The sequence below is a fragment of the Eschrichtius robustus genome, chromosome 7, assembly GCF_028021215.1.
Source record: "Eschrichtius robustus isolate mEscRob2 chromosome 7, mEscRob2.pri, whole genome shotgun sequence".
In the NCBI taxonomy this organism is placed as follows: Eukaryota; Metazoa; Chordata; class Mammalia; order Artiodactyla; family Eschrichtiidae; genus Eschrichtius; species Eschrichtius robustus.
In genome coordinates this window covers 3,169,852-3,195,817 of record NC_090830.1, presented here as the reverse complement: position 1 = coordinate 3,195,817, position 25,966 = coordinate 3,169,852, and the positions used below count along the sequence as shown (strand labels likewise).

Sequence of the window (25,966 nt, the reverse complement as noted above, 5' to 3'; positions counted from 1 at the left end):
ATAAGCCATGTCTATAGCCTGTACTCTTGATATTGGTGATGAGAAAGGCTCCTCACCTCTGCGGCCATGCTCCCCCAAGCCTGTAACTCCAGTCTCACCATGAGAAAAACACAAGACAAACTCAGCAGAAGGACGTTCCAAAAACTACCTAACCAGCATTCCTGAGAGCTGTCAAGGTTGTCAAAAACAAGGAAAATCTGAGAAACCATCACAGGCTAGGGGACGCTTTAAGAGACATGATGACTAAATATAACATGGATCCTGAAACAGAAAAGGGGACATTAGGGGAAAACGAGTGAAATCTGAATAGAGTGTGGAATTTAGTTAATAATAAAGTAACAGTGCCAGTTCCTTAGTTATGACGTATGTACCCCAGTCATGTAAGATGTTTGGACTAGGAGAAATGGGGTGGGAAGAATATGGGAACGCGGTACTATCTTTGCAACTTTTCAGTCAGTGTAACGTTATTCTAAAATTAAAAGTTTATTTACAAAGACAAGGCAACTCTATATGGAACAATCTCAAAGATATAGTATTTACTGATATGCTCAGGGTGGAGTACAGGTGTGTTGCATGCAACCATTTCTGTATTTAAAAGACTGTAAGTGTGTGTACATGAACCTGTATATACATAAAATCTCCCTTCAAAGATGAATCTAGGGGCTTCCCTGGCGGCGCAGTGGTTGAGAATCTGCCTGCCAATGCAGGGGACACGGGTTCGAGCCCTGGTCTGGGAAGATCCCACATGCCACGGTGCAACTGGGCCCGTGAGCCACAACTACTGAGCCTGCGCGTCTGGAGCCTGTGCTCCGCAACAAGAGAGGCCGCGACAGTGAGAGGCCCGCGCACCGCGATGAAGAGTGGCCCCCGCTTGCCGCAACTGGAGAAAGCCCTCGCACAGAAACGCAGACCCAACACAGCCATAAATAAATAAATAAATAAATAAAATTAAAAAAAAAAAAAAGACTCCACGCTCCCAAAGGAAAAAAAAAAAAAAAAAAAGATGAATCTATTACATATATATATATATAACACATTGCTATGAGAAGGGGAATGGGGTGACTGGGGTAAAAGAAAGCAAAAAGGATTTACTTTTCACTACATATTCCCTTTTGTGTCTTTAAGTTTTATATTCATGTATTATCTATTCAAAAAAAATAAGTTAAGTAAGCCACAATCAAGGGCTGATAAGACCCTAAGTGATCACTGTCGTATATGTAAATACAGTTCTTTTTTTTTTTAACTTTTTATTTTATATTGGAGTATAGCCTATTAACAATGTTGTGATAGTTTCAGACACACAGCAAAGGGACTCAGCCATACATATGCATGTATCCACTCTCCCCCAAACTCCCCTCCCATCCAGGCTGCCACATAACATTGAGCAGAGTTCTCTGTGCTATGCAGTAGGTATTACTATTATATTTTACTTTGTTTTTAAGACAACTACTTTTGTGATACAATTAATGGTGAACATGTAAACAGGGTTTTTTTAATTGGGGTATATGGACACCCTGCCCCCCCATCATGGATCTATGGATTCAGGAATGGGGAAAAGTACATTTTTATTTTCAGGAACATCTAACTGAAATCTGGCATCTCCTTGCATTATAAATATAGGCATGATACAAACCACAGCGTATTAACAGTACCTGCAACTATCACCAATAGAAATAACAATTACTTTCCTATCACACACTATAGTTAGGCAGGTATCCCATGATATTGCTTAAACTCATCATGATTTCAAAAATATAGCTGATATTAAACTCTGCTAGACTTTATTACTTAATGCATTAGTAAGTACATCTATTACTTAATCACAATTTTTAATCTTTGGTAACTATTCTAACATAACTAACTTCTCATATATTTTATTTTACGTATTTAAAATCTTCTTTCCGAGAAGAGGTTCATAGGCTTCATCAGTTGGCCAGAAAAGCCTAAAAAAAGGTCAGTTTGAGAGTTCAGATATAACAAGAAAGCATCTATCTTCAAACCAGCGAAGGGCACCACTCAGCAAATGCTTGTGGGTTGAAGAAATGAAAGAAATTAGCATTCCTAACTACTGTTTTACAGTTTGATTTATAAAAATAGTTCACCTCTACAAAGAACTAAGACAAGGTATCGGTCCTTTTTCCAATAGTCACTGATACACTGACACTTCATACACAAAACCGCAGCAGTGACAAAGGCCTGAGCTAGAACCCCACTTGCTTTGGGAGGGCATGAGTGGTAAAGCTCATCCTAAATGCTTTGAATTGCTCTGTCCTAAAATGTGAGCGTGGCCTCATGCAATAAAACACTCCATACTGAATGTAAAAAATAAAAAACAATTTTTTCCCATAGTAAGCTAAATTACAAGGGGAAAATGCAAATGAAAATGTTTATATGCAAATGTTATATCTCTGAATTTCAAAAACATTTATATCAGTTTTAATGTTCTGTTTCATTTCTTCAAATAATTTACATAGCCATCTGCAGAAAAAAAAATTGCTAAGTGCTATTTTCAAGCATAAAAGCAAGGGATTGCAGTAATGAAATGTTGATTATCATAAGAAATTTCATCAAACATGTTACTAAAATCCGTATCCCGTGGCTATAGATTTACATGAATCACCAGCATAGTAAAATCATCAGAAAGAAAACAGGTTTAATTTCACATGAGTTTTTCCTAGTGAACTCATTTTGGCTCCTAATTATTGCCAGTTCTTCGTGTCATCACAGCTATTAGTTCAATAACCCAAGCTGCTATTTGGCCAGATATCAATATCATGCTCATTGATATGCAGCTTCTACAATCCACCATTTCCTCCCTTGGAACAGTGGCAGAAGATCTGTATCATTTCAGTCTCCTCTTCTCTACCTGTAAGACTACTATTCTGAGGCACACTCCTCAGTCTCACTGAATCAACATCAATGTATAATTAAAAATATAAACATCAGTTATAAGCATTTACCCAAGCATTTGTTTAAAAGCTGACTCGTTAGTATTTGAAAGACAAAATCTGTAAAGGTCAAGGATTTACAATGGGGGTGAGGATGGGGGAATGGGCAAATAGGTGAAGGGGGTTAAGAGGCACAAACTTCCTGTTTTAGAATAAATAAGTCATGGGGATGTAATGTACATGATAAGGAATATAGTCAATAATACTGTAATAACTTTGAATGGTGACAAATGGCTTCTAGACTTACTGTGGTAATCATTTCATAATGTATAAAAATATCAAATCACTGTTGTACACCTGAAACTAATATAATACTGTAAGTCAACTAAACTTCAATTTAAAAAAGGATACAAATATGTTTTAAAAAGAAGGATTTATGGGCTTCCCTGGTGGCGCAGTGGTTGAGAATCCGCCTGCCAATGCAGGAGACACGGGTTTGAGCCCTGGTCCAGGAAGATCCCACATGCCACGGAGCAACTAAGCCCATGTGCCACAACTACTGAGCCTGCACTCTAGAGCCCGCGAGCCACAACTACTGAGCCCGTGTGCTGCAACTACTGAAGCCCGTGCACCTAGAGCCCATGCTCCACAACAAAAGAAGCCACCGCAATGAGACGCCCGCACACCACAACCAAGAGTAGCCCCCGCTCACCACAACTAGAGAAAGCCCACACTCAGCGATGAAGACCCAACACAGCCAAAATAAATAAATAAATAAAATAAATACATTAAAAAAAGAATTTACATAAAAGATGGCTCCAAAAAATTAAGTCAGAATAAGTCCTGATTACAAAGGTTTAAATGATCTTCTATTCAGAGATGACATTCAAAGACAAAAGAGCTAGAGGTACCGCAGATTCAAAGCCACTGGTTTATGTCAGAGACGTGCACAATAAATAAAAACCAGAAGTAGCAGAATGGAAAGCTACCTGTATGTTTTCTTAATAAAAGAGTGGCTGAAGCAGTATGTGTGACTCCACCACGTTTTATAAAACAATTTCATCTGCTTCAAGGACTAATTTCAACACCTACTGGTCACCTTTTTATCTAAAAAGATCAACCCAAAATGCCTTCAACAAATAAAGTGTCTTTGTAAAAGGCATTTCTATAAATAATACTCCCCAAAGGATGTAAACACACAATACCAAAAACAAGAGCTGACAAAAAAATAATAATAATAATCAAAAGAAAACATTGTCTCTCATTTGATTGCTGGCTTGTGACAAAGCTTGTGAACCCCTCTTGGTTGCTTAGCAACCAGTCTAAGCAGCGCTCCAGCCTGTAAGAAATTTCCATGCCAGAGCTATGGAAATAGACACTAACTACTCAGTGTATTTTTCAAGGTTACCTATATTAGCAAAAGAAAAAAAGGAAGACAGAATACTGCCCCTGGGGTTTCTAGAGCCAAAGACCTAGAAGGAAGTTCTCTAATAATACTTTGAGCCCCTCTATAATTCCTCACCACCAATGCTCTAAGCAGACAACTCCCATATTGGGAAGGAAAGGCCCCAACACCCATAGGAAGTGTGTGTCATCACTGAAACAAAACAACCAAGCTCCACAAAACTAAATTACTAAGTTCAAGAGTTAGAAGGTAGACAGTGGACCTTTGCTCCATAAGCACCACTAGTCATGGCTCACTTTCTATGCTGTTCCCAAGATTGCCATTGAACAACAGAACAAGATTTATTTTAGGTTTTGCTGTCTTCGTTTTCCAATAAACACATCATTATAACTTTCTTTTAGAATCTTCCACCTTCCTTGATTATGTCTGATCACAGCACTAGACAATCCCTAAAATGAGCAATTTATTTCCATAGAGACTCATCTTAAAAGCTTGAGCCTGGTAAACATAATGAGTAAACTTACTGGCATCACCACAAGTGATAGGCACAGACCGGTCTGTCTCCATCTTGGTTCCGAAAGGAAGAAACAAGGTGTGATGAGCCCAGACCCAGGTGCTCTTAGAGAAGGGAAAAGCAGAGACACACAGAGAATGGTTCGTGTTCATTGGTGAACTGGTGTTAGTTTCTCTATACTTAGTTACGGATTCTATCCATTCATGTTTAATGTCCAGGCCACCAAGGAAGAGGCCGTGCCTGCTTCTCACAGGGAAATGACATGAATGGTGGCATGTGGTCTCTTAAATGAGTTGGATAGTGGGATAGTGAAACAAAGCACTGGACCAAGGTCCAGGCTCTAGTTACAGGAAGGTCAATTATGGGACTTGTGTAAGTCATATAAATTGAGCTTCCATTTGTCTATGAAGTTATATCAAGAAGAGCTTCTCTGCCCATTTCATAAGGATGGTCTAAAAGAAATCAATAAAATAAAGTAACAGGAAGCATATACAACTTCTAAATACTCTTTCTCATTTTGTGCAACACTTCCTGCTTCCTCGAGTTACGCTGTAGGGGGTGTCATGCTGGTACTGATTATCTCCAGAGATCCACATTATTAGTAGACGGTAACATTATTTCAGCTTATTTCTGTCTACAACGAAGTGCTTGGGAAAATAAAAACGCAGCTTTATCATTAGACTTTAAACCAGCAGAAAATATAGTGCTAGCTGTTGATGGGCAGCAACACTGATAGCTAGAAAAGAAACATAAAAAATAAAAGGTAATCATTCAGGAATTCCCTGGTGGTCCAATGGTTAGGACTCCGCGCTTTCACTGCCGAGGGCCCCAGTTTGATCCCTGGTCGGGGAGCTAAGATCCCACAAGACGCACGGTGCAGCCAAAAAAAAAAAAAAAAGTAATCATTCTTCAGTTCCCTATTATTTCCTGATTTTAACAAATGATGTATCTCAGATTTTCGATGGTTGAATTAGGACAAAAAGCAAACACAATTGTAAATTGTGCTGGGGAACATTTTCCTTTGGAACACTGATAACAGCACAAAATTAAAAATAATTTAAAAGCTCTGATTAGTCCAATTAATTGGTCTCATGAGATGATTTAGAAAAAGTACACATCATCCTTTTTTTTTTTTTTAGTAAAAGGCGAAAGATTTATTCAGTATGAAGAGAAAACAAGAGTATTACATCATCCTTTTTTAAACATATATTTCTATAAAGAGAAAAGTCTTCCCTCATTTGGTGATTAAAAATATTTACTTTTTCATTAAAAAGTATGCCTTGGAGATATATATATATATCTGTTGAATTAAAAGTAAAAAAAAATTTTAGATGCCAGAGAGTGTCTAAGAGCTGATTAATTTAAGGTGAAACCTTGCTAGGCATGTACTCATGAACGGTTAACCTTTGTTTAGGCATATTAACATCATTTGTAGAAACTGTTGAGTTCACTTAATACGGCAGGCAGGTGGGAAAGGCCAGTCGGTAGCAGGGAGCACGGAATCACAGAAGAGAGAAGAGGAATCTGAAATGGAAAACTGCCGCTACACAGCTGAGAAGTGTTTTATCCCATGGCTATAAGCCTTGAACTGTCACATTACTCATTTCAGCTTCCTGCACAATCTCAAAAGCATCACCTACGTCATGATAAATGTGCTTGAATCATCAATAGCTAAGTCTACTAGCAAATGTGATTCTCGGTTCCCTGCCCCCCGGATCCGGCAGGAAGAACACTTGCACAGAACAGATGTATGGAATACACCCAACAAGCTGTTGTATGTTGAGTTCACGCCTTATTTCATGCAGAGGTATCAGGGAAATGAGAGAGCTTAAACCTTTATTTGAAATGGAACAGATACAGAACTGCAAAGGAAATACAGTCTTTAGGAGAGGAAAGGCTTATTGAATCAGTCTTTCCCACATATACATGTGTTCACTGAAGGCAAGAACTTAAAAAAAAGCATTGCCTTCCAGGCCAAGACACAAAGAACTAATATTTTCTCAGTAAAGCTCTGTGCTAGGGACCATACTGGGTGTTATAAACAGTCCCATTAAGTAGGTATCACATCTAATTTATAGATGGGTAACCAGAGCTCCAAGAAGTAAAGTGAGGGACTTCCCTGGCAGTCCAGTGGTTAAGACTTCGCTTTCCAGCGCAGAGGGTGTGGGTTCGATCCCTGGTTGGGGAGCTAAGATCCTACATGTCTCGCGGCCAAAAAACCAAAACATAAACAACAGGAGCAATATTGTAACAAATTCAATAAAGACTTTAAAAATGGTCCACATCAAAAAAAAATCTAAAAAAAAAAAAAAAGAAGAAGTAAAGTGTCTTGTCTGGGGGCACTCAAGCAGTGAGAGATGGGACTAAAATTTGAGTCTGCATCATTCAGACTCTCAAGCTCATCTACACATTTCCTGCCTTTCTAATTTAAAAAAGTCTTAATAAGAAAGGCCAAATCCAACACAGAATACCTAAATCGTTGTAAAAGGCTGCCTATTGAATTCTGGAAACTTTCCGGTAAAGAGCAACATATTTACATGGCAGAAGGTTTTAGCATATGTTCTAACTATATCATTTCCAAGTACCTATCAGTACAGTGCTCAGGAATCCTGACAAGGCTGACATCTTAACTGATGACTCTTTTCTCAGGAGGTGATACATGCCTCAAATTATAGCTGGATATTCAAAACACTAGATCGGAGTAGAAATAAATAAGTGAAGTAAATAGCTGTCACCAATATGGCTTTACCAGTTACAAAGCTAATCTAGTGAATGTTAAAACTTTGGTGGGAGGGAGAGGGCAGGTTAGAAGCCAGAAGGCCGAGGTGAGGTGTGAAGAGCAAGGCTGTGTGCCCCCTCAAACCTGGGAGCAGCTGGAGAGAACAGAGAGAGGGGGGAGCTTACGTGGGAGGGGGAACCCACGTCACGCGGCTCATACTGTCAGCAGCAGCGCCTGCCGACTTCCCTGCGCATGGCCAGCCAGGGCCAGTACTTGAAATGTCACACACAGAAAATGGAACAATTTTCCTGGTCTCCCTCATTCATAATCTAATATATCAGCGGACAGCATAGCCCTGGAAAAAGCACGATTTCGGGGATCAGTTAAGCTGGGGTTCAGATCAGAGCTCTCCTATTTACCAACTACTTCGAGCCTCAGTTAAGAGTAATTAAACCAGCCTAACAGATTCATGAGAGAATCAAATGAGTTAACAGCATGTAGCACATAATGGCCACTCAGTAAATGTTAGCTCGTTTCCTTTTCTTCTACTGCACGATATGAAGTCATTAAGTATCAGCAGATTGGTTATATGTTCAAAAGACAAACTACAATCAACTACATCAGGAAGTCTTTTTCTCTTTCGTGAACCTAAGAATGAGTACATTGGGGGTCAGGAAGCGGTGGACTGGGGAGTTTGAGGTTAGTAGATGCCAACTATTACATATAAAATGATGGACGACAAGTTCCTACTGTATAGCACAGGGAACTATATTCAATGTCCTGGGATAAACCATAATGGAAAAGAATTTTTAAAAAAAGAACACATATGTGTCCTGTTTTCTTTCTGGCCTGAGACAGAATCACTTTTGAGTTGGAATTGCAGGCTGAGCAGTGGATGATATGCATTACAGTCCACAGTGAAGAAAGGAGCCCACCATCATAGCTTGGAGTAAATAGCATTTATCACACTGAGGCTCCCCCCAGGTCCTCCCCCTGGATGAATTAGCAGAGCAGTTCTTAGCAAGAGGCTCAGCAAGAATCTGGAATTATGAAGACTTTTTAGAGCTCTAACTTCCATCACTATATATGTTATACAAATACAGACTATACGTGTGTGTGTGCATGCAACCGTATGTATACATACATACATATATATTACATATAGTGATACCTATATATATATAGTGATAACATACACATTAGATAGGTGGATAGATACATAGACAGACTGATAAACATTTATCATTAAGACCAAAATGAGATTAACATTCTCAAATCCTGTTCATCTATTTTGGTCCAACTTTTAGAATATCACAAATGGATGTGGAGGTGTATGTCACGTGGGTCAGGGAAGCATCCATGGGAAGAAACTTTGATCATTTTGAAATTGGCATTTAAAGCATCATTGCCCAGATCTGTCAGCAACTTCTTGCCTACTGCTTCATTACTACACTATTAAAAATGTTAAGTCCTCATAATTTTCTGGGTATTACCACCATTCTCTTAAAACCTACCACATGGAAGATGGGCTTAGAATGCCATCAACTGAGGAAAAAGGAAGGAGGAAGCGGCATCTGCATGTTGATGGTGGTGATACTTAACACTTAGCAAATCCATGTAATGCACCAAGAACTTTTTTGAGAATGGTGAGTTCTCATTTTATTTTCATAATAACTCTCTGAGGTAAGGACCTGTTATTATTCCCCTTTAGAAATGAGAAAATGGAGGAATATAAACAGGCAGGTAACTTGTTCACAATTCCCAACTAGGAACTAATCTGCCAGACTTGAACCAGTAGGCTACCCTGTCCTCTGGAAGAAGGTGATCAGGAACCGTACCATTCCCCAAGCTAGGACCACACGGAAAGCATCATAAAGATGAGAGCTGTAAGGTGAGAATTTACCTTAGAATTCCAGGGTACTAATCTGAGTTCTAGAGACTCAGTTCACATAGTAAGCCTTTCAGATGTGATCATGGCTTTAGATGTGATATGGATTAATTCATAAGAAGGTTTGCCACAAAGGGACTTCCATAAGTGTTTTAAAAAAGAGTGAAATTATAAGACAGTGTCCAGGTAGCTTGGAATCTACCCCAATGTTCCAAAGAGAATATTAACGTATTCAATACCTTACTATATTGTGATCCGCAATTGCATCCAATTTGATGTGAAGCAGGTCTATACTAGATTGATCTCCTTAGCTGAGAATTCAAAGCCCCCAGCATGACTCTAGCCTACCTTTTCAGCCACATTCACCATCCTTTTCAGCCATAATTACCACCTTTTGATTTTCAGATCAAAAATATGACCCAATACTGTGCCGTAACATGTTTTCTAAAAATTAACATATTTGAAAACAATTCTACAGTTAACAGTTATACATAGTTGGAAAATACATGTTTACTAAATTTTTAAATTAAACTTTGCAAGTTGAACATAATATAAAGAGAATTAGAAGGCAAAGGAACTCTAGAAAAATATTTCCACTAAAATGGAGTCAAAGGACTAAGGATATTAATATATAAAAAGCTCCTATGAATTGACGAGAGAAACGTTGATACCCTAAAACAATAATGCCCAAAGACAAGGATAGACAATTCACAAAAGAAGAGGTTAAATGTTTACTAAGATAAAACAATGTTTACTAAGCATGAAAAAAAAAAGGATGGGGACCTTTTGGAAAGATTTTTTTATAATATTGTATTTTTAGAAATGGAACTTTATCAACTGCCAAACTCTTGAATCTAGTAACCAATCCAAACTAGTAGTGTGACCATCATATGTTAAGTCCTTTTACAGGGTAAATATGACAGCCTCACCACTGACTTGAGCAAAGCATAATAAACATGCAGAAAAAAATAAAATAGATTATTCTCTGAACTTTCAGGGAGACAGTAAATAGACAGCATCAGAGATCTGGGAGAAAATACTGTGATAACAGACATCATTTTTGAAATCTTTACCAGCTCTAAAGTGGCGTACTGGAAACCAGAGGGTCAATTGAAAAACTGGATTTTCTCATTGTGTAGAAAGATCCTAGGGAGGACCATTTTGAGAGAGCATGAGAGTAACACGTTTTGGTTATTGATTCTTCGGTCTGCTGGGCCAGGATTCTAAGCTCATAGGTTCTGAGCTTGCGTAAGTTACTTGTATGTGATAACTAGATGTTAGTTAACTAACGACTTGTCATTTATAAGATGATTTCTGATACAGGTAAATTATATACATTTGTAACTATTCTGAGTAAGAGTTATGATTCTTTAATCTTCCAAATCCCCCTTTCATTCTCTACATACCCCCTTATCTCTCCCCATCACATTCTCTCTCTCTCTCTCTCACACACACACACACACACACACACATACACACATGTATTCCTAACACATTTTTAAAAGGACCAACAATAGAATTCTCTTTAGAACAGAAATCAAAGCAAACACATCTTCCTTGAATGTCATGACAAAATGTTTCAGGACTGACACTCCCAAGAGAAAATGGGAGTCTTTTCTTCCTACTGACCACACACCTTCAAGAAGGGCCCACTTGAAGGAGCAAAGAGCAAAGACACATCTCAGCCTTCAGATCGGTCCTGAACTGAGGGAAGTGACAGCGGGTGTGGCCAGAGCTCTCTCACATCTGAACCTCACGTCAGTCAGTCTCTCCCCATAAAGACCTTCAGGGCAGCGGGGCGTCCGCATGCTGGCAGCTCTGATCTGTTCCGAACGTAGAAGGAAAACACACTTTCGCAAACACCACCAATCATCCAGGTATTTTTAGTCAGATTCATTGTGACCCGTACCCTTAAGGTGGGCATGAGTCAATTCTGACAGTTCCTAGAGTTGTGTCACCAGGAGGCAGACTTTGCCCAACACGAGGGAGCATCGTTCCTGATTACTCATATTCTTCAGGTCAAAGACAAAAGAATTCTATCAGAGAAGCTCATGCTTTACTTCATCCTTTCTATTAACTAAATCACATGTTCTGACAGCACACCTATGTGCAGATGTCAAGTCACATCTACAAACATCTAAATCAAAGGCCTGCCTAGGCAAGTCTTTGGCGGACAAGATTTAAAAAGTGACCTCGGGGGGCTTCCCTGGTGGCGCAGTGCTTGAGAGTCTGCCCGCCAATGCAGGGGACACGGGTTCGAGCCCTGGTCTGGGAAGATCCCACGTGCCGCGGAGCAACTAGGCCCGTGAGCCACAGCTACTGAGCCTGCGCATCTGGAGCCTGTGCTCCGCAACAAGAGAGGCCGCGACAGTGAGAGGCCCACGCACCGCGATGAAGAGTGGCCCCCGCTTGCCACAACTAGAGAAAGCCCTCGCACGGAAACGAAGACCCAACACAGCCAAAAATAAAAATAAATTAATTTTTAAAAAAAAAGTGACCTCGGTCTCTTAAATGCTGCCATTTGATTCACATTCTATAAAAACACATAATCAAAGTAGTGGGGGGGGGGGGGGGAAGAGTCCAATACCAGACATAATAAATGGGTTTCCTTTCATTTTTATTGATACTCTTTTTATCTCATTAAACTCAGAATTCACCCAAGCCACGCCTTCAATTTATGCACCATGAAGTCATTTCTCCTCATTGCCTAATCCCAGGAAGACTTTAATATTTTAACTGGGTGAGAGGATTCGATAACAGGGATTCTGAAAAAAATGACAGGGATTCTATGTTGCCTCCTGGGGCCCCATTTTGCTAGCCGAGTGGGTTGAACATGAAGTGCCTGGAAAGGAAGGGGCTGGAGTGGGTATAAAGCAGTGAGGGGCCTCTTTAGAGTTCAGATCTCTGGCTTCTGGTATGTTCTTTGAAATTGACAAGAGAGAAGGCAGACTCAGCTGAGAGACCAGTCAGGTTCCAAAGCACCAAGACAGTTAAGCTTATGCTCAAACCAAACAGAGGCCAGAAGAGATACTGCCAAGATCCCCCCTAAAAAGCAGAAGAAACCCTTCACTTTGGGGATAAAAGGCATCAGCTCTGAGCCTCTTTTTGCCCCAGTTAGTTTTGATCACTCGCCTAACTGAATTCCTGATGCTGTTGGAGCCTCTAGAGAAATCATTTCAGCCTGGCATTCCCAACAGCTGCCTAAGGTCTTCAGACATCACAGGTACAAAGCCAGGACTTCAGTAAAGACAGCATTTAAACCACGCGTAAAAGACTGCTATAGAAGGTAGGTAGGATGACCACACATTCATTCCAGAAGCTGTTTAAATGACTAAAGGCTAAATAAAGGAGGTCAGTCTGTGCACAAATACATGAGTAGAACAGAACAAGAAAGGTCTAAATCCACACATGAGTAGTTGTTTCATTCTCATAGAAGATTTAAGATCAACAAAGATGTTTCAATCATGAAACGTGACAACGTATATTTTTGTTCTTCGCCAGAGTATTGGTAAAATTCATGTTTCGTTCATTCTGCAAATGGTATCAATTATTAACTATGCTAGATTTAAGATTCTAAAGCAGAGAAATCTTTTGAGCAACCACAGAATCCTAGAAATAGAGTAAAAATGGGGGAAGCTGGGAGACAGCCATTCCTGTTTTGATTCTACTATCATTATCTCAGACAACCTTTTAAGATTTTTATTTATCTAACTACATAAAATGAGAGTTTTAAATGAAACCAATCAAAACCTACCTTAGCTTTGAAATTCTGAAGATCTCCGTTCAGCTCTCTGCAGAGCCACTAACTGGGAGCTATGCTTTTGATCCATTTCACATATGATTCAATTTTTTTAACTTTAGAAAATGAAGATAGTGATATTCTTGTCCCCTAAAATTACTGGAAAAGAAAATACCCTAAACGTGCAAAAGTTCTTCAAGAGGTCAGACATATGAAACATGGGCAAGATGAAATTAAGTGTAGGACTCAGATGAATCTGGTTTCAGCTTATCACTAGTGACACAAATAACAATGACCAGCAACAATGCAACATCCTGCAGAGGTGAGACCCTGCCGGTGACATGATGAGAAATGCCTACTGAACCGATGTAAAAATCTCCACAGACGACATTATCATTCTTATGAGTAGCTCATGACCCTCCAAGGTCGGTATTACTCTGCCATTTCATTGACCAACAACAAAATAACATGAGTTAAGGAAGATAATTCAAGTGCACTTATATGTTAAATTAGGGTAGTGACATGTGTAAGCAAAATAACTAAAGGTTCTATAGACAAGAAATGGAATCATAAGTTATTATTGGGTTTAGCCATATGAAATAGCTGGTGTTTTTGACATACCAAAATGGCAATTTCACATCATTCAACCTAATAAAATCTATACATATGTGTGTGGAAGTCACCTTAGAACAAACATTAAGCCATAATAACATGAATTATATTGTTTGGAGATATTTATTGAGCTCTTATTATGTCACTGAGTTAAATGTTTCATCTCACAACAAACCTATGAGGTAGGTACTCTTACTATTTTCAAATGAGGAAAATGAAGCATAGAGCAATTCAGTACCTTGTCCAAGAGCACAGAGTCAAGTAGAGATGACATTCAAAAGCAGTCTGTCTTAACTGTTGCCTTAGCCTGACAGTTGGAAAGCATAATACCTCCCAGACTAAAAGCAGAAAGACCAGTGGAAGTTATGAGCATGTGGAAAGATGAATGGTAGAAACTGTAGGTTTGGTTCCAGATAGCGTAGGTTTGGTTCCAGACCACCACAATAAAGCAAATACTGCAATAAAGCAAGTCACACCAAATTTTTGGTTTCCCAGTACATATATAAAATTTATGTTTATACTACACTGTAGTCTATTGTGTGCAATATTATTATGTCTAAAAAAACAATGTACATGCCTTAATTAAAAAATACTTTACTGCTAAAACATGCTCACCATCATCTGTGCCTTCAGTGAGTCAGTAATCTTTCAGCTGGTGGAGGGTCTTACCTCGATATTGACGGCTGCTGACTGGTCAGGGCGGTAGTTGCCGAAGGTGGCAATTTCTTAAAGTAAGACAACAATGAAGTTTGCTGCATTACTGGACTCTTCCTTATATGAAAGATTTCTCTGTAGCATCCAATGCGGTTTGATAGCATTTTACCCACAGAACTTCTTTCAAAATTGGAGTCAATCCTCTCAAACCCTGCCACTGCTTTATCAAATAAGTTTATGTAATATTCTAAATCCTTTGCTGTCATTTCAACAATCTTCACACAGCATCTTCAACAGCAATAGATTCCATTTCAAGAAACCACTTTCTTTGTTTCTTTGCTTCCATAAGAAGCAACTCCTCATCCATTCAAGTTTTATCAGGAGATTGCAGCAATTCAGTCACATCTTCAGGTTCCACTTCTAATTCTAGTTCTCGTGCTATTTCCACCCCAACTGTAGTTACTCTCTCCACTGAAGTTGTGAACCCCTCCAAGTCATCCATGAGGGTTGGAATCAACTTCTTCCAAACTCCTGTTAATGTTGATATTTTGACCTCTTCCCATGAATCATGAATGTTCTTAATGGCATCTAGAATGGTGAATCCTTTATAAAACTTTTTTCAGTTTACGTTCTCCAGATCCATCAGAGGAATCACTATCTATGGCAGCTATGGTCTTATGAAATGTGTTTCTTAAATAATGAGACCTGAGAGTTGAAATTACTGCTTGATCCATGGGCTGCAGAATGGATGTTGTGTTGGCAGGCATGAAAACAGCATTAATCTCATTGTACATCTCCATCAGAGCTCTTGGATGACCAGGTACATTGTCAATAAGCAGTAATAATTTAAAAGGAATCTTTTTTTCCTAGCAGAAGGTCTCAAGAGTAGGCTTAAAATATTCAGTAAACCATGTTGTCAACAGATGTGCTGTCATCCAGGTTTTGTTGTTCCATTTACAGAGCACAGGCAGAGTAGGTTTAGCGTAATTTGTAAGGGCCCTAGAATTTTCAGAATGGTAAATGAGCATTGGCTTCAACTTCAAGTCACCAGCTGCATTAGCCCCTAACAAGAGTCAGCCTGTCCTTTGAAGCTTTCAAGTGAAGCCAGGCATTGACTTCTCCTCTCAAGTTATGAAAGTCCTAAATGGCATCTTCTTCCAATAGAAGGCTGATGTGTCCGCATTGAAAATCTGTTGTTTAGTGTAGCCACCTTCAAAATCTTAGCTAGATTTTCTGGATAACTTGCTGCAGCTTCTACATCAGCACTTGCTGCTTCACTTTGCACTTTGATGTTATGGAGATGACTTCTTTCCTTAAATCTCATGAACCAACCTTTGCTAGCTTCAAACTTTTCTTCTGCAGCTTTCTCATCTCTCTCAGCCTTCACAGAATTGAAGGGAGTTAGGACCTTGCTCTGGATTAGGCTTTGGCTGAAGGGAATGTTGTGGCTGGTTTGATCTTCTATCCAGACCACTACAACTTTCTCCATATCAGCAATAGGGCTGTTTCACTTTCTTATCATTTGTATGTTCCCTGGAGAAGCACTTCTAATTTCCTTCAAGAACTCTTCCTTTGCATTCACGCTGCTTGGAGCAAGAAGCCTAGCTTTTGGCCTTTAAGGTGAGAGATATCGACCCTTCCTTTCACTTGAACACTTAGAGGCCATTGTAAACTTATTAATTAGCCTAATTTCAATATTGTTGTGTCTCAGGGAATAGGTAGGCCCAAGGAAAGGGAGAAATAGGGGGGAAGGCCGGTCAGTGGAACAGTCAACATACACATTTATTAAGTCTGCCATCTTATATGGACGTGGTTCATGGAGCCCCAAAACAATTACAATAGTAACATCAAAGATCACTGATCACAGATCACCATAACAAATATAACAGTCACGAAAAAGTTTGAAGTATTGTAAGAATTACTGAAATGTGACACAGAGACACAAAGTGAGCAAACACTGTTGGAAAAATGACGCCGACAGACTTGCTTTATGCAGGCTTGCCCCAAACCTTCACTTTGTAAAACAAACAAAAAGAAAAAACAAAATGCAACATCTGCAAAGCACAATAAAGTGCAGTGCAATAAAACAAGGTGTGCCTATACTCATCACTGTACGGGGAAAAGGAACCCACATGGCCCACAGAGGAGAACACCCCTCAAGGTTAGACAGACACATCAGGTTATCATGGCGAAAAAGTCTTTCACTATTAAAATCTTCAAACTGGCTCTCCTTGTTCTAATTCCAGATCTAGAAGACAATGACCGATCATAATTGGACTCCCATGCAGGCTTTTCAAACAGGAGAGAAGGAATGTACTAATGAGGTAAGCCAAGCATTGGGCTCTCATGGCATCATAAACGGAGAAATTGACGCTGCATCCGTCTCCAAGGGACATGGCTACTCTCACGTGCCATAAACTCAAACCTCAGACTGCACAGCTGAGGACCAGGTGTGGAACACAGTGGACACCCTCAAGGTACCATCCTATCATGAACACGTGTCCAGGTGACCAGGTCACCCCACTAGGCAAACTATAAAAGCTTTCAACTTATTCTCTAATTTTAAAAAACTAATAAACTAGTTAAAAGTAGCATCTCATATAAAAAATTCATTTGAGTCCATGTTTACAATTACAACAAAGAAAGGAAACCAAAAATAATAGATTTGTTGAAGTCACTGTTAATTTACCTTTCTAGAGCTTCGTGAATAGTAGGATCCATAGTCATCCTAAAAACAAAGAAATCAACATTTAGCAAATATGAAAGAATTTCATATATTTACCATGACAGTAGTTTACAAATGCTTGTTATTAATGGACTTAAAAACATAGGAAGTAGGGGAAGGGTAAGCTGGGACGAAGTGAGAGAGTGGCATGGACATATATACACTACCAAATGTAAAATCGATAGCTAGTGGGAAGCAGCCGCATAGCACAGAGAGATCAGCTCGGTGCTCTGTGACCACCTAGAGGGGCGGGGTAGGGAGGGAGGGAGGGAGACGCAAGAGGGAGGAGATATGGGGATATATGTATATGTATATCTGATTCACTTTGTTATACAGCACATACTAACACAGCAATTATACTCCAATAAAGATGTTAAAAAAAAAAAAAAACACAGGAGGTGCCGTAAAAGGGGACACAAAGAAAAACAGAGGAAATATGATGGATTACAGGGAAAGAAGTCTGCAGGAAATGCTTAGATTACTACGCAATAAAGGAAAGCTCGGAAGTATGCACACCCAATCAATGGCATCAATAATCTGAATAGAATTTTTAAAGACGAAGTTGTGCCAAATGCACAAAAAGTATGACCCTGAACTTGAAATGAATATGCCCATGAGATACAGCTTCAACAGTTATAGTAAAGATAAGGCAAAAAAATTTTCCTCTGTGTGAAAATGCTGGCACAGTGAAACATTTTTCCATACCATTTCCCTCCACAGCTATTATGAGAAATCCATTTTCGTTCTCAAACTTCATTACCACAAATATTGTTTACCAAGAGCCAGAAATGACAAGGCAGGTAAAAGCCAAAAGCCTGAATATGCAAGAGATGACATGGCTCCTGTAATATTATTACAGCCTCGAAAGAGAAAACTAAGGACCCACTTTGAGAACAGGTACTCCAAGATGAAGGTTATGGCTGACTTTCTGCTTTTACAAAATGCTAACTTTATCCCATCAGGGAAAAAAAAAATGCTCTTAGCTTGTTTCCTATTAGGATATAGCAATATGTGCAAGATGCAAATTATTCCAACAGGAATCAAAGCTTATGTATGTAGAATATGAAGAAAGGAACATTCTGCTTTGGACCTTCAGTTCTAGCGACGCTTGCATTAGTTAACTCAGCTCTACCAAAACCAATACAAATTGATGCCACACAGATTATTTCATCTGTCAGTTTTTAAAAATCCACTATCAAATCATAAATAATTAAATCTGAAATTTGAAGTTTCTATCTAAGGTTCCATTAAAGGAAAATAAAATTAACATTACTAAAACCTTACTTTATTCTTAGCCATATTTTTAAATTTAATCTTTACATCTTCTAAAACAATAACGTTAATAACTTTTTTCTTTTTTGGCTGCGTTGGGTCTTCGTTGCTGTGCGCGGGCTTTCTCTAGTTGCAGCGAGCAGGGGCTACTCTTCGTTGCGGTGCACGGGCCTCTCATTGCGGAGGCTTCTCTTGTTGTGGAACACGGGCTCTAGGCGTGCGGGCTTCAGTAGTTGCAGCACGCGGGCTCAGTAGTTGTGGCATGCGGGCCCTAGAGCACGCGGGCTTCAGTAGTTGTAGCGTGTAGGCTCAGTAGTTGCGGCACACGGGCTCTAGGGTGCACGGGCTTCAGTAGTTGTCACGTGTGGGCTCAGTAGCTGTGGCTCGCGGGCTCTAGAGCCAGGCTCAGTAGTTGTGGCGCACGGGCTTAGTTGTTCCGCAGCATGTGGGATCTTCCCAGACCAGGGCTCGAACCTGTGTCCCCTGCATTGGCAGGCGGATTCTTAACTACTGTGCCACCAGGGAAGTCCCAATAACTTTTTATAATTATATATGAAAGCTATATACATTCATTGTAGAAAATATGCAAAATGCGGAGAATAAAAACCCATCAAGGGCTTCCCTGGTGACGCAGTGGTTGAGATTCTGCCTGCCAATGCAGGGGACACGGGTTCGAGCCCTGGTCTGGGAGGAGCCCACATGCCGCGGAGCAACTGGGTCCGTGAGCCACAACTACTGAGCCTGCGCGTCTGGAGCCTGTGCTCCGCAACGGGAGAGGCCGCGATAGTGAGAGGCCCGCGCACCGCGATTAAGAGTGGCCCCCACTTGCCGCAACTAGAGAAAGCCCTCACACAGAAACGAAGACCCAACACAGCCAAAAATAAATAAATAAATAAATAAATTTATAAAAAAAGAAAAAACCCATCACAACCCCACCATTTAGAAGGAAATTAACATCTTCTCTTGTTCCCTTTCAATATATAAAGTTATACACACAGTATTTTAAATGAGATTTAGAATTATACTGCATATACAGTGTATCTTGCCTTTTTCCCTTAACATTAAATCATTTATATATATAATAGTCTTTGAAAACACAGTCTTAATAGATCATGCATCCAAATCCTCATATTCACAAAATTCGTTCAAATATTTTCTGATATTTATTATTTAAGTCGTCTTGCTTTTCTTTTTGTCTAGTACATCTAACATTGAAATAATATCCTTGTATAAAAATCTCAGGGCTTCCCTGGTGGCGCAGTGGTTGAGAATCTGCCTGCCAATGCAGGGGACAGGGGTTCGTAGCCCTGGTCTGGGAAGATCCCACATGCCGCGGAGCAACTGGGCCCGTGAGCCACAACTACTGAGCCTGCGCGTCTGGGGCCTGTGCTCCGCAACAAGAGAGGCCGCGATAGTGAGAGGCCCGCGCACCGCGATGAAGAGTGGCCCCCACTTGCCGCAACTAGAGAAAGCCCTCGCACAGAAACGAAGACCCAACACACCCATAAATAAATAAATAATAATAAAGTCTTTCTTAAAAAAAAAAAAAAAAAATCTCAACATGATATGGCTAATTTCCTTAAGTGAAACTCACCAAAATGGAATTTCTGAAGAAAAGGCATAAACTTTTCCCATGGCATTTGTCTATAATTTGCCCACCAAAAGGACAAAAATCTATAGATTGCCCACCAAAAGGAAAATGAACAGTGCAGCTCAGTTCCTGTTTCTCAAAATGTTCAAATGTACCTTAAAATTTTCATAAAATACTTTTATCTCATAGCGAAAATAACATCTACCTTTAATTTTAATTAGTTTTTCTTATTATTACTGCGGAGTAATTTTTAAAATTTATGGTAGTTCTCCTGTTATTGCCTTTGACCATTTTTACTTAGGAAATTTGTAGTTTTCTTATTGATTTGTAAGAGTTCATTATACAATAAAGATATTAATCATTTGTGTATTATAATTGTATACATATTTTCATTTGCCTCCCTAGTCTGTTCTTTGCATTTAGGTTTGCTTTATAATGGTTTTGATGCACGGAAGTTGAAATTTTATATAATCAAGCATATCAATCATTTCTTTTGTGGTTTCTTCCATGGTTTCTATGCTTAGAAAGTTTTTCCCCAGTCCAATTTCAATGAAATAGCTACTTATATATTCTTTTACTTGCCCTCCAACTCTGCTACTACCTTTTACCCTTGCCTCTCTTCTTTTCAATCTGTGTAGAATTTATTGTTGGTATGGTGTGAGGCGAGTACTTATGTGATTTCTGATGACCCCCTCTCTCAGTCTTTTCCCCAACACCACTGGTAAAATCACTCATTCCTTCATGGTTCATTTGTATAAGATTCACTTTGAGAGCAGTTGCTTTGAGGTACAATCTGAGCTCTAAGGTCAGTTTTGACAACAGGGTAAGTGTTCTTTAACTTCTCTAAATCTTATTTTTCCTTGAAAATAAAATGGGGATAACAATACCTATCTTACAGTTTTCTTGTACGGTTTAAGCTAGATAATTTACAGAAAGCACTTACTTCAGTGTGTAGCACAGCACATGTGCTCAAGAAGTCAATGGCGGGGACTTCCCTGGTGACGCAGTGGTTGAGAATCTGCCTGCCAATGCAGGGGACACGGGTTCGAGCCCTGGTCCGGGAAGATCCCACATGCCACGGAGCAACTAAGCCCGTGTGCCATAACTACTGAGCCCACGTGCCACAACTACTGAAGCCCGCATGCCTAGAGCTCGTGCTCCACAACAAGAAAAGCCACCACAATGAGAAGTCCGTGCACCACAACGAAGAGTAGCCCTGCTCACGGCAACTAAAGAGCTCCCGCACACAGCAACGAAGACACAATGCAGCCAAAAATAAATAAGTAAATTTTTTAAAAAAGAAGTAAATGGCTGGACTCCAGATTCAGGGCTACTTCTCTCCCTCTGATCCATCTGTCAATTCTTGTGCTCACAGTGTAAAGTTAACAGAACACATAATATTTGGTAGGAGAAATATCTCCAATTTCTTTTTCTAAATTTTCTTGGCTATCCTGCCCTGTTTTTTCTTTACATAGGCCCCACCCACTTTTCGTTTCGGTTATTCTTAGGATGCTCTTTTCTTCCCACATTTCATTCCCATTCTCTCTCTCTCTGTCATACCTTGATACAAAGAACAAAACTTCCCAAACAATGTTTAAAAGTCACAGTGAACAACGATATCCGTATCTTTTAACTGATTAAAATATTAAAATTCTAGGGTCTCATATGATGCGCTGGATGTTGGCTATGGATTTAAAACAGGTAATCTTTATGATACTGAAGAAGCATCTTTCTATGCTTAGTTTTTTGAGATTGAATATTTTTGTCTCCATCCCACAGAGGAAACTGAATTTTAAAGAGGTAACAGGAGTTGCCCAAAGTCATAGTGGGGCCTGAATGTACACCCAAGTTGTCTGATTTCAATGCCTTTTCATTTTCCATTACAACCATCCTACCACTCTGTAGTACAGTCAAGTCTCCAACTCAGCAATATCTTTTGTCCCAAACTTAGCCGTATAAATTCATTTAGACCTTATAAAACATCGTATGAAACTAATGTAATATATGATGGCTAACTTCTCAGCTGATCTGAAGAAATGTAGATCATCCATTATTATTTGTAGAAATATTTCAAGATTTATCGATTTTGTATGGGAAAGAGAATTTAGTAGGAGATGCAGAGACATGGCTGAGAAGCCTCCGTAGTCGTCACCTAGACAGAAAGAACAAAGAACTTCTATAACTTTGGTCCACTGAGGGCATAAACACTAGAGGTAGAAAAGGGTAGGACTTTAAAGCAAAATAGAAACTCTTGAAAAAAGAGGGTTGGGAGTTAGCAGAGGAGATGGAAACGGTGATAAAAAGTAGGGTAGAAGGAACAAGCCAGAGTAGAGTAGCCTCTCCTCCTTCTTTGTAGACCCATTATGGTTGAGGGTACCTGCTGGAGCAAAAGCCAAATATGAATACGATTTGGCCCATCTGCTTTCCTGTTCATGGCCAGCACCCAAGCTCTGGCCCAAATTGTTCCCCTCCCTCTGACCCACTGCATTTTGGAAAGGCAAGTTTTCCTTCTATTGGTCTGATCCAGATAAATACATGTCTTTCTGTGCTGCTCTAGGATAGTTTGACTTCAGCAATTATTGAAAAATCGACAGGGCATTAAAAACTGCAGATAGAAGAAACCTGCAGTTTTTAAAAACCTTCAAATAAAGTTGACCCTTGTGTTTTCTAGAAGGTAATTATCCAGGCAATGCTCTTTCTCTGGGTCAGTTCTGCCCCTTCCTGGGAGAGCTCCTTTATCAGCCAGGTTCCTCCCTTCTCCCTAACAGGAATCCCCAATGCCTCCCCTCACAAACCTCTCCGGATTCCGAAACATACTGTTCTTACCATCTTTTCCCTTATTCCCCCCAGAGGAGGTCTGAGAATCTTGTTAAGTCCTCATCTGGATGACAAATAGCCAGGACATGGAAGCAACCTAAGTGTCCATCGACAGAGGAATGGATAAAGAAGATGTGGTACATATATACAATGGAATATTACTCAGCCATAAAGAAAGAATCAAATAATGCCATTTGCAGCAACATAAATGGACCTGAAGATTATCATACTAAGTGAAGTCAGACAGAGAAAGACAAATACCTTATGATATCGCTTATATGTGGAATCTAAACTATAACACAAATAAACCTATCTACAAAGCAGAAACAGACTCACAGACTTAGAGAATGAACATATGGTTACCAGGGGGAAGGGTACGGAGAAGGGACAGATTGGGAGTTTGGGACTGACATGTACACACTGCTATATTTAAAGTAGATAACCAACAAGGACCTACTGTAAAAAAAAAAAAAAAATTTAATTAAAATTAAAAAAAAAAAAACACCAAAGGCTTGACAAAACACATCCACACATACCCTTTTCAGCTTTACACCAGGACCCTCTCCTCTCCCTTAACCCAATCCAAGTTCCCCCCTCCTGTGTTCTCATACTGCTAAATAGGTCAAAATCATATGCTATGAGGGAAAGTGATATGTTTAAACAGAATTAGAATAAATTAAATAGAATTAAATTAATTACAACTAAATTTAGTAGAATAGAATTTAAATAGAAAATATCCCTGCTGCTTTTCTCTTCTCATAGCCCAAACCATGTACCCATGGTTCCACAGGGAAACAAAAATGCTTAATTCTTCATCCTTGTCTTGACATTAATAAAAATGGGAAGCACAATTATGTGCCCAGGGATTCCACGTTATATATATATTTTTTAACTTTTTCAACTTGCATGTTTTTTTCTAATTACCTTTTTTTATTGATGTATAATTGAGCTACAATGTTGTATTAGTTTCAGGTGTTTAGCAAAGTAATTCAGTTACATACATATCTACTCTTTTTCAGATTCTTTTCCCAGAGAGGTTATTACAGAGTATTGAGCAGAGTTCCCTGTGCCCTACAGTAGGTTCTCGTTATTCATCTATTTTATATACAGTAGTGTGTATCTGTTACTCCCAAACTCCTTATTGATCCCTCCCGCCCACCTTGTGGTACAGTAGTGAGTATAGCTGCCTTCCACACGTTATATTATTGGGCCCCTAAAACAATCCTGTGAGAACAGGGTAGACACTCGCATTGTTAATTTATAAGAGGAAAGTGAGGAGCAAAGAGAACAGTGAATTACCTGTATGCTCAATGAGTGGCAGCAATGGAACTGGCACCCAGGATTCCTGCTGTCAAATCCAAAATTCTTCCTGTTGCCTGAAACTCTCACAGTCCCTAGAACCACAGTTACTAAACTTTTACAATTTCTATTAGAGCCACAGAGGAAATTAGGGTTAGTCTCTCAGCAGTCATTCTCCAACAAGACTATTCTTAAGTCCATGGTAATTACTTTGAGACTGTCCTACACAATTCTTGTTTCGTCCTTGACTGAATAATCTCTTAAAGCAACAAGCAAGGAAATATAGGTCAAATCATGTCTGAGTTTATAAAGGCAGGAGTGGAGGTTATTATGCTGCTATGAATGTTAAGTAAAAAAGGTTCAACATCAGTTACAATAACTATGTACAATTTTATGAATGGCTTCTTTTAAATAATGACCCTACTTCCAAGGAGATCTTGAATTCATGATTTTTCCATATCTGACATATTCCTTATGTATATATCCAGTCAGTCAATGTCTACAATAATCCAGAATTATTCCACCCACGATTCAATATGCATATCCATTATAGTTGGGAATCAAGTTTAGTTGTGTTTGTACCAACAATCTAAAAGAATAAGTTCTCATATAGTACTTACTATGTGCCAGGTACTGTTCTAAAGGGTTCACAGATACTTTCTCATTTGATCCTCACCTAACAACCTTATAAGGTCAGTACTTTTATTATCTCTTTTTACATACATGGAAACTGAAGCACTGAGAGAGTCACTTGCCCAAAGTTACACAGTAAATAAGTAACAGTAAATAAATAAGTTTAGATTTGAACCCAGATGGGGTGGCTCCATAGTCCACAGAATGTCAATACCTTGTAGTTTCCAAAAGATTTTCATTTGCTACCAAGAATTAGGCATGAATTCAAAACCCTTGTATGTTGACCACTAGAATCAAGTATGACATCTCGAAAACCACCCTGTTAAGAGACCATTATTTGTGCTGTTTCTCTTTTTTCTTCCTTGCAGTGACTTTTTTGTATTTAATAATGCTAATCACCAAAAACCACTTATTGTCTTAAACTGGAAAATTTTTTAATAAATAGAAAGAGAACATACTTTCTCCAATAAAAATAAATAAAACAACAACTAGCCTTTTGGAGCTAGTGGGTATTTAATATATGCCCAGCACAAAACATGTTTAAATTCTTTAAACAATATGAGGTAGGAATTATTATTGTTCCCATTTTACAGATGAAGAATCTGACATTTAGATTAAATTGCCTAGTTACACAACACTCAAACCCAATTTTCAGAGCCCTACTCTTAGCCATTCTACTAACCTGCCCTCAATCTATTCTACTGAAATAACACTGGTTAAATCAGTGAAAAGCAATTTGGGCAAATATTTCTCCACTGCAACTGCAACTGTGCAAAGCAACACAATGTAATGTGTTCCCTTACATCCACAAACGCACCAGCCGATATGTTCAAGAGGAACGTCTCCTGGAATGAAGCCCTCTAAGGACCTTTAGGGGACAGAGTCATTAGTACAGTAAAAAGCAATACTAGCTCCTTTACTTATTTAGATAATTAAAATTCTAGATTGTTTAGTCCTGAATTTGACATTTTATTTATCTCTCCTTCAGGAAATAAGCCTGTCATAAAGCTCAGAATGCACTGATCTCCAAACATCATTTCAAATATACTTGAATAAATAAACTGAGATGGTGAACATTCATAATATTCTTGCATCAGAGAGCAGGGAAACAATTTATCACTGACAAACCACCATTCCAGACCTTCTGGGAGTCATGTGATTTGTTGCAGGTTTGAGAAGCTTAATGTCAACCCACTTGTTGATAAAAGTC

General features: G+C 39.2%; 1 protein-coding gene across 2 annotated transcripts in view; it reads right to left on the bottom strand.

Moving 5' to 3' along the window:
• The window catches only part of ANK3 (ankyrin 3), a 686,366-nt gene that overhangs the window by 547,959 nt on the left and 112,441 nt on the right, over positions 1-25,966 (bottom strand). For both annotated transcript variants that reach the window (XM_068547493.1, XM_068547494.1), the window contains exon 2: positions 17,109-17,147. In XM_068547493.1, coding sequence (XP_068403594.1) covers positions 17,109-17,147 — 39 coding nt within the window. The remainder of the gene's footprint in view (positions 1-17,108; positions 17,148-25,966) is intronic.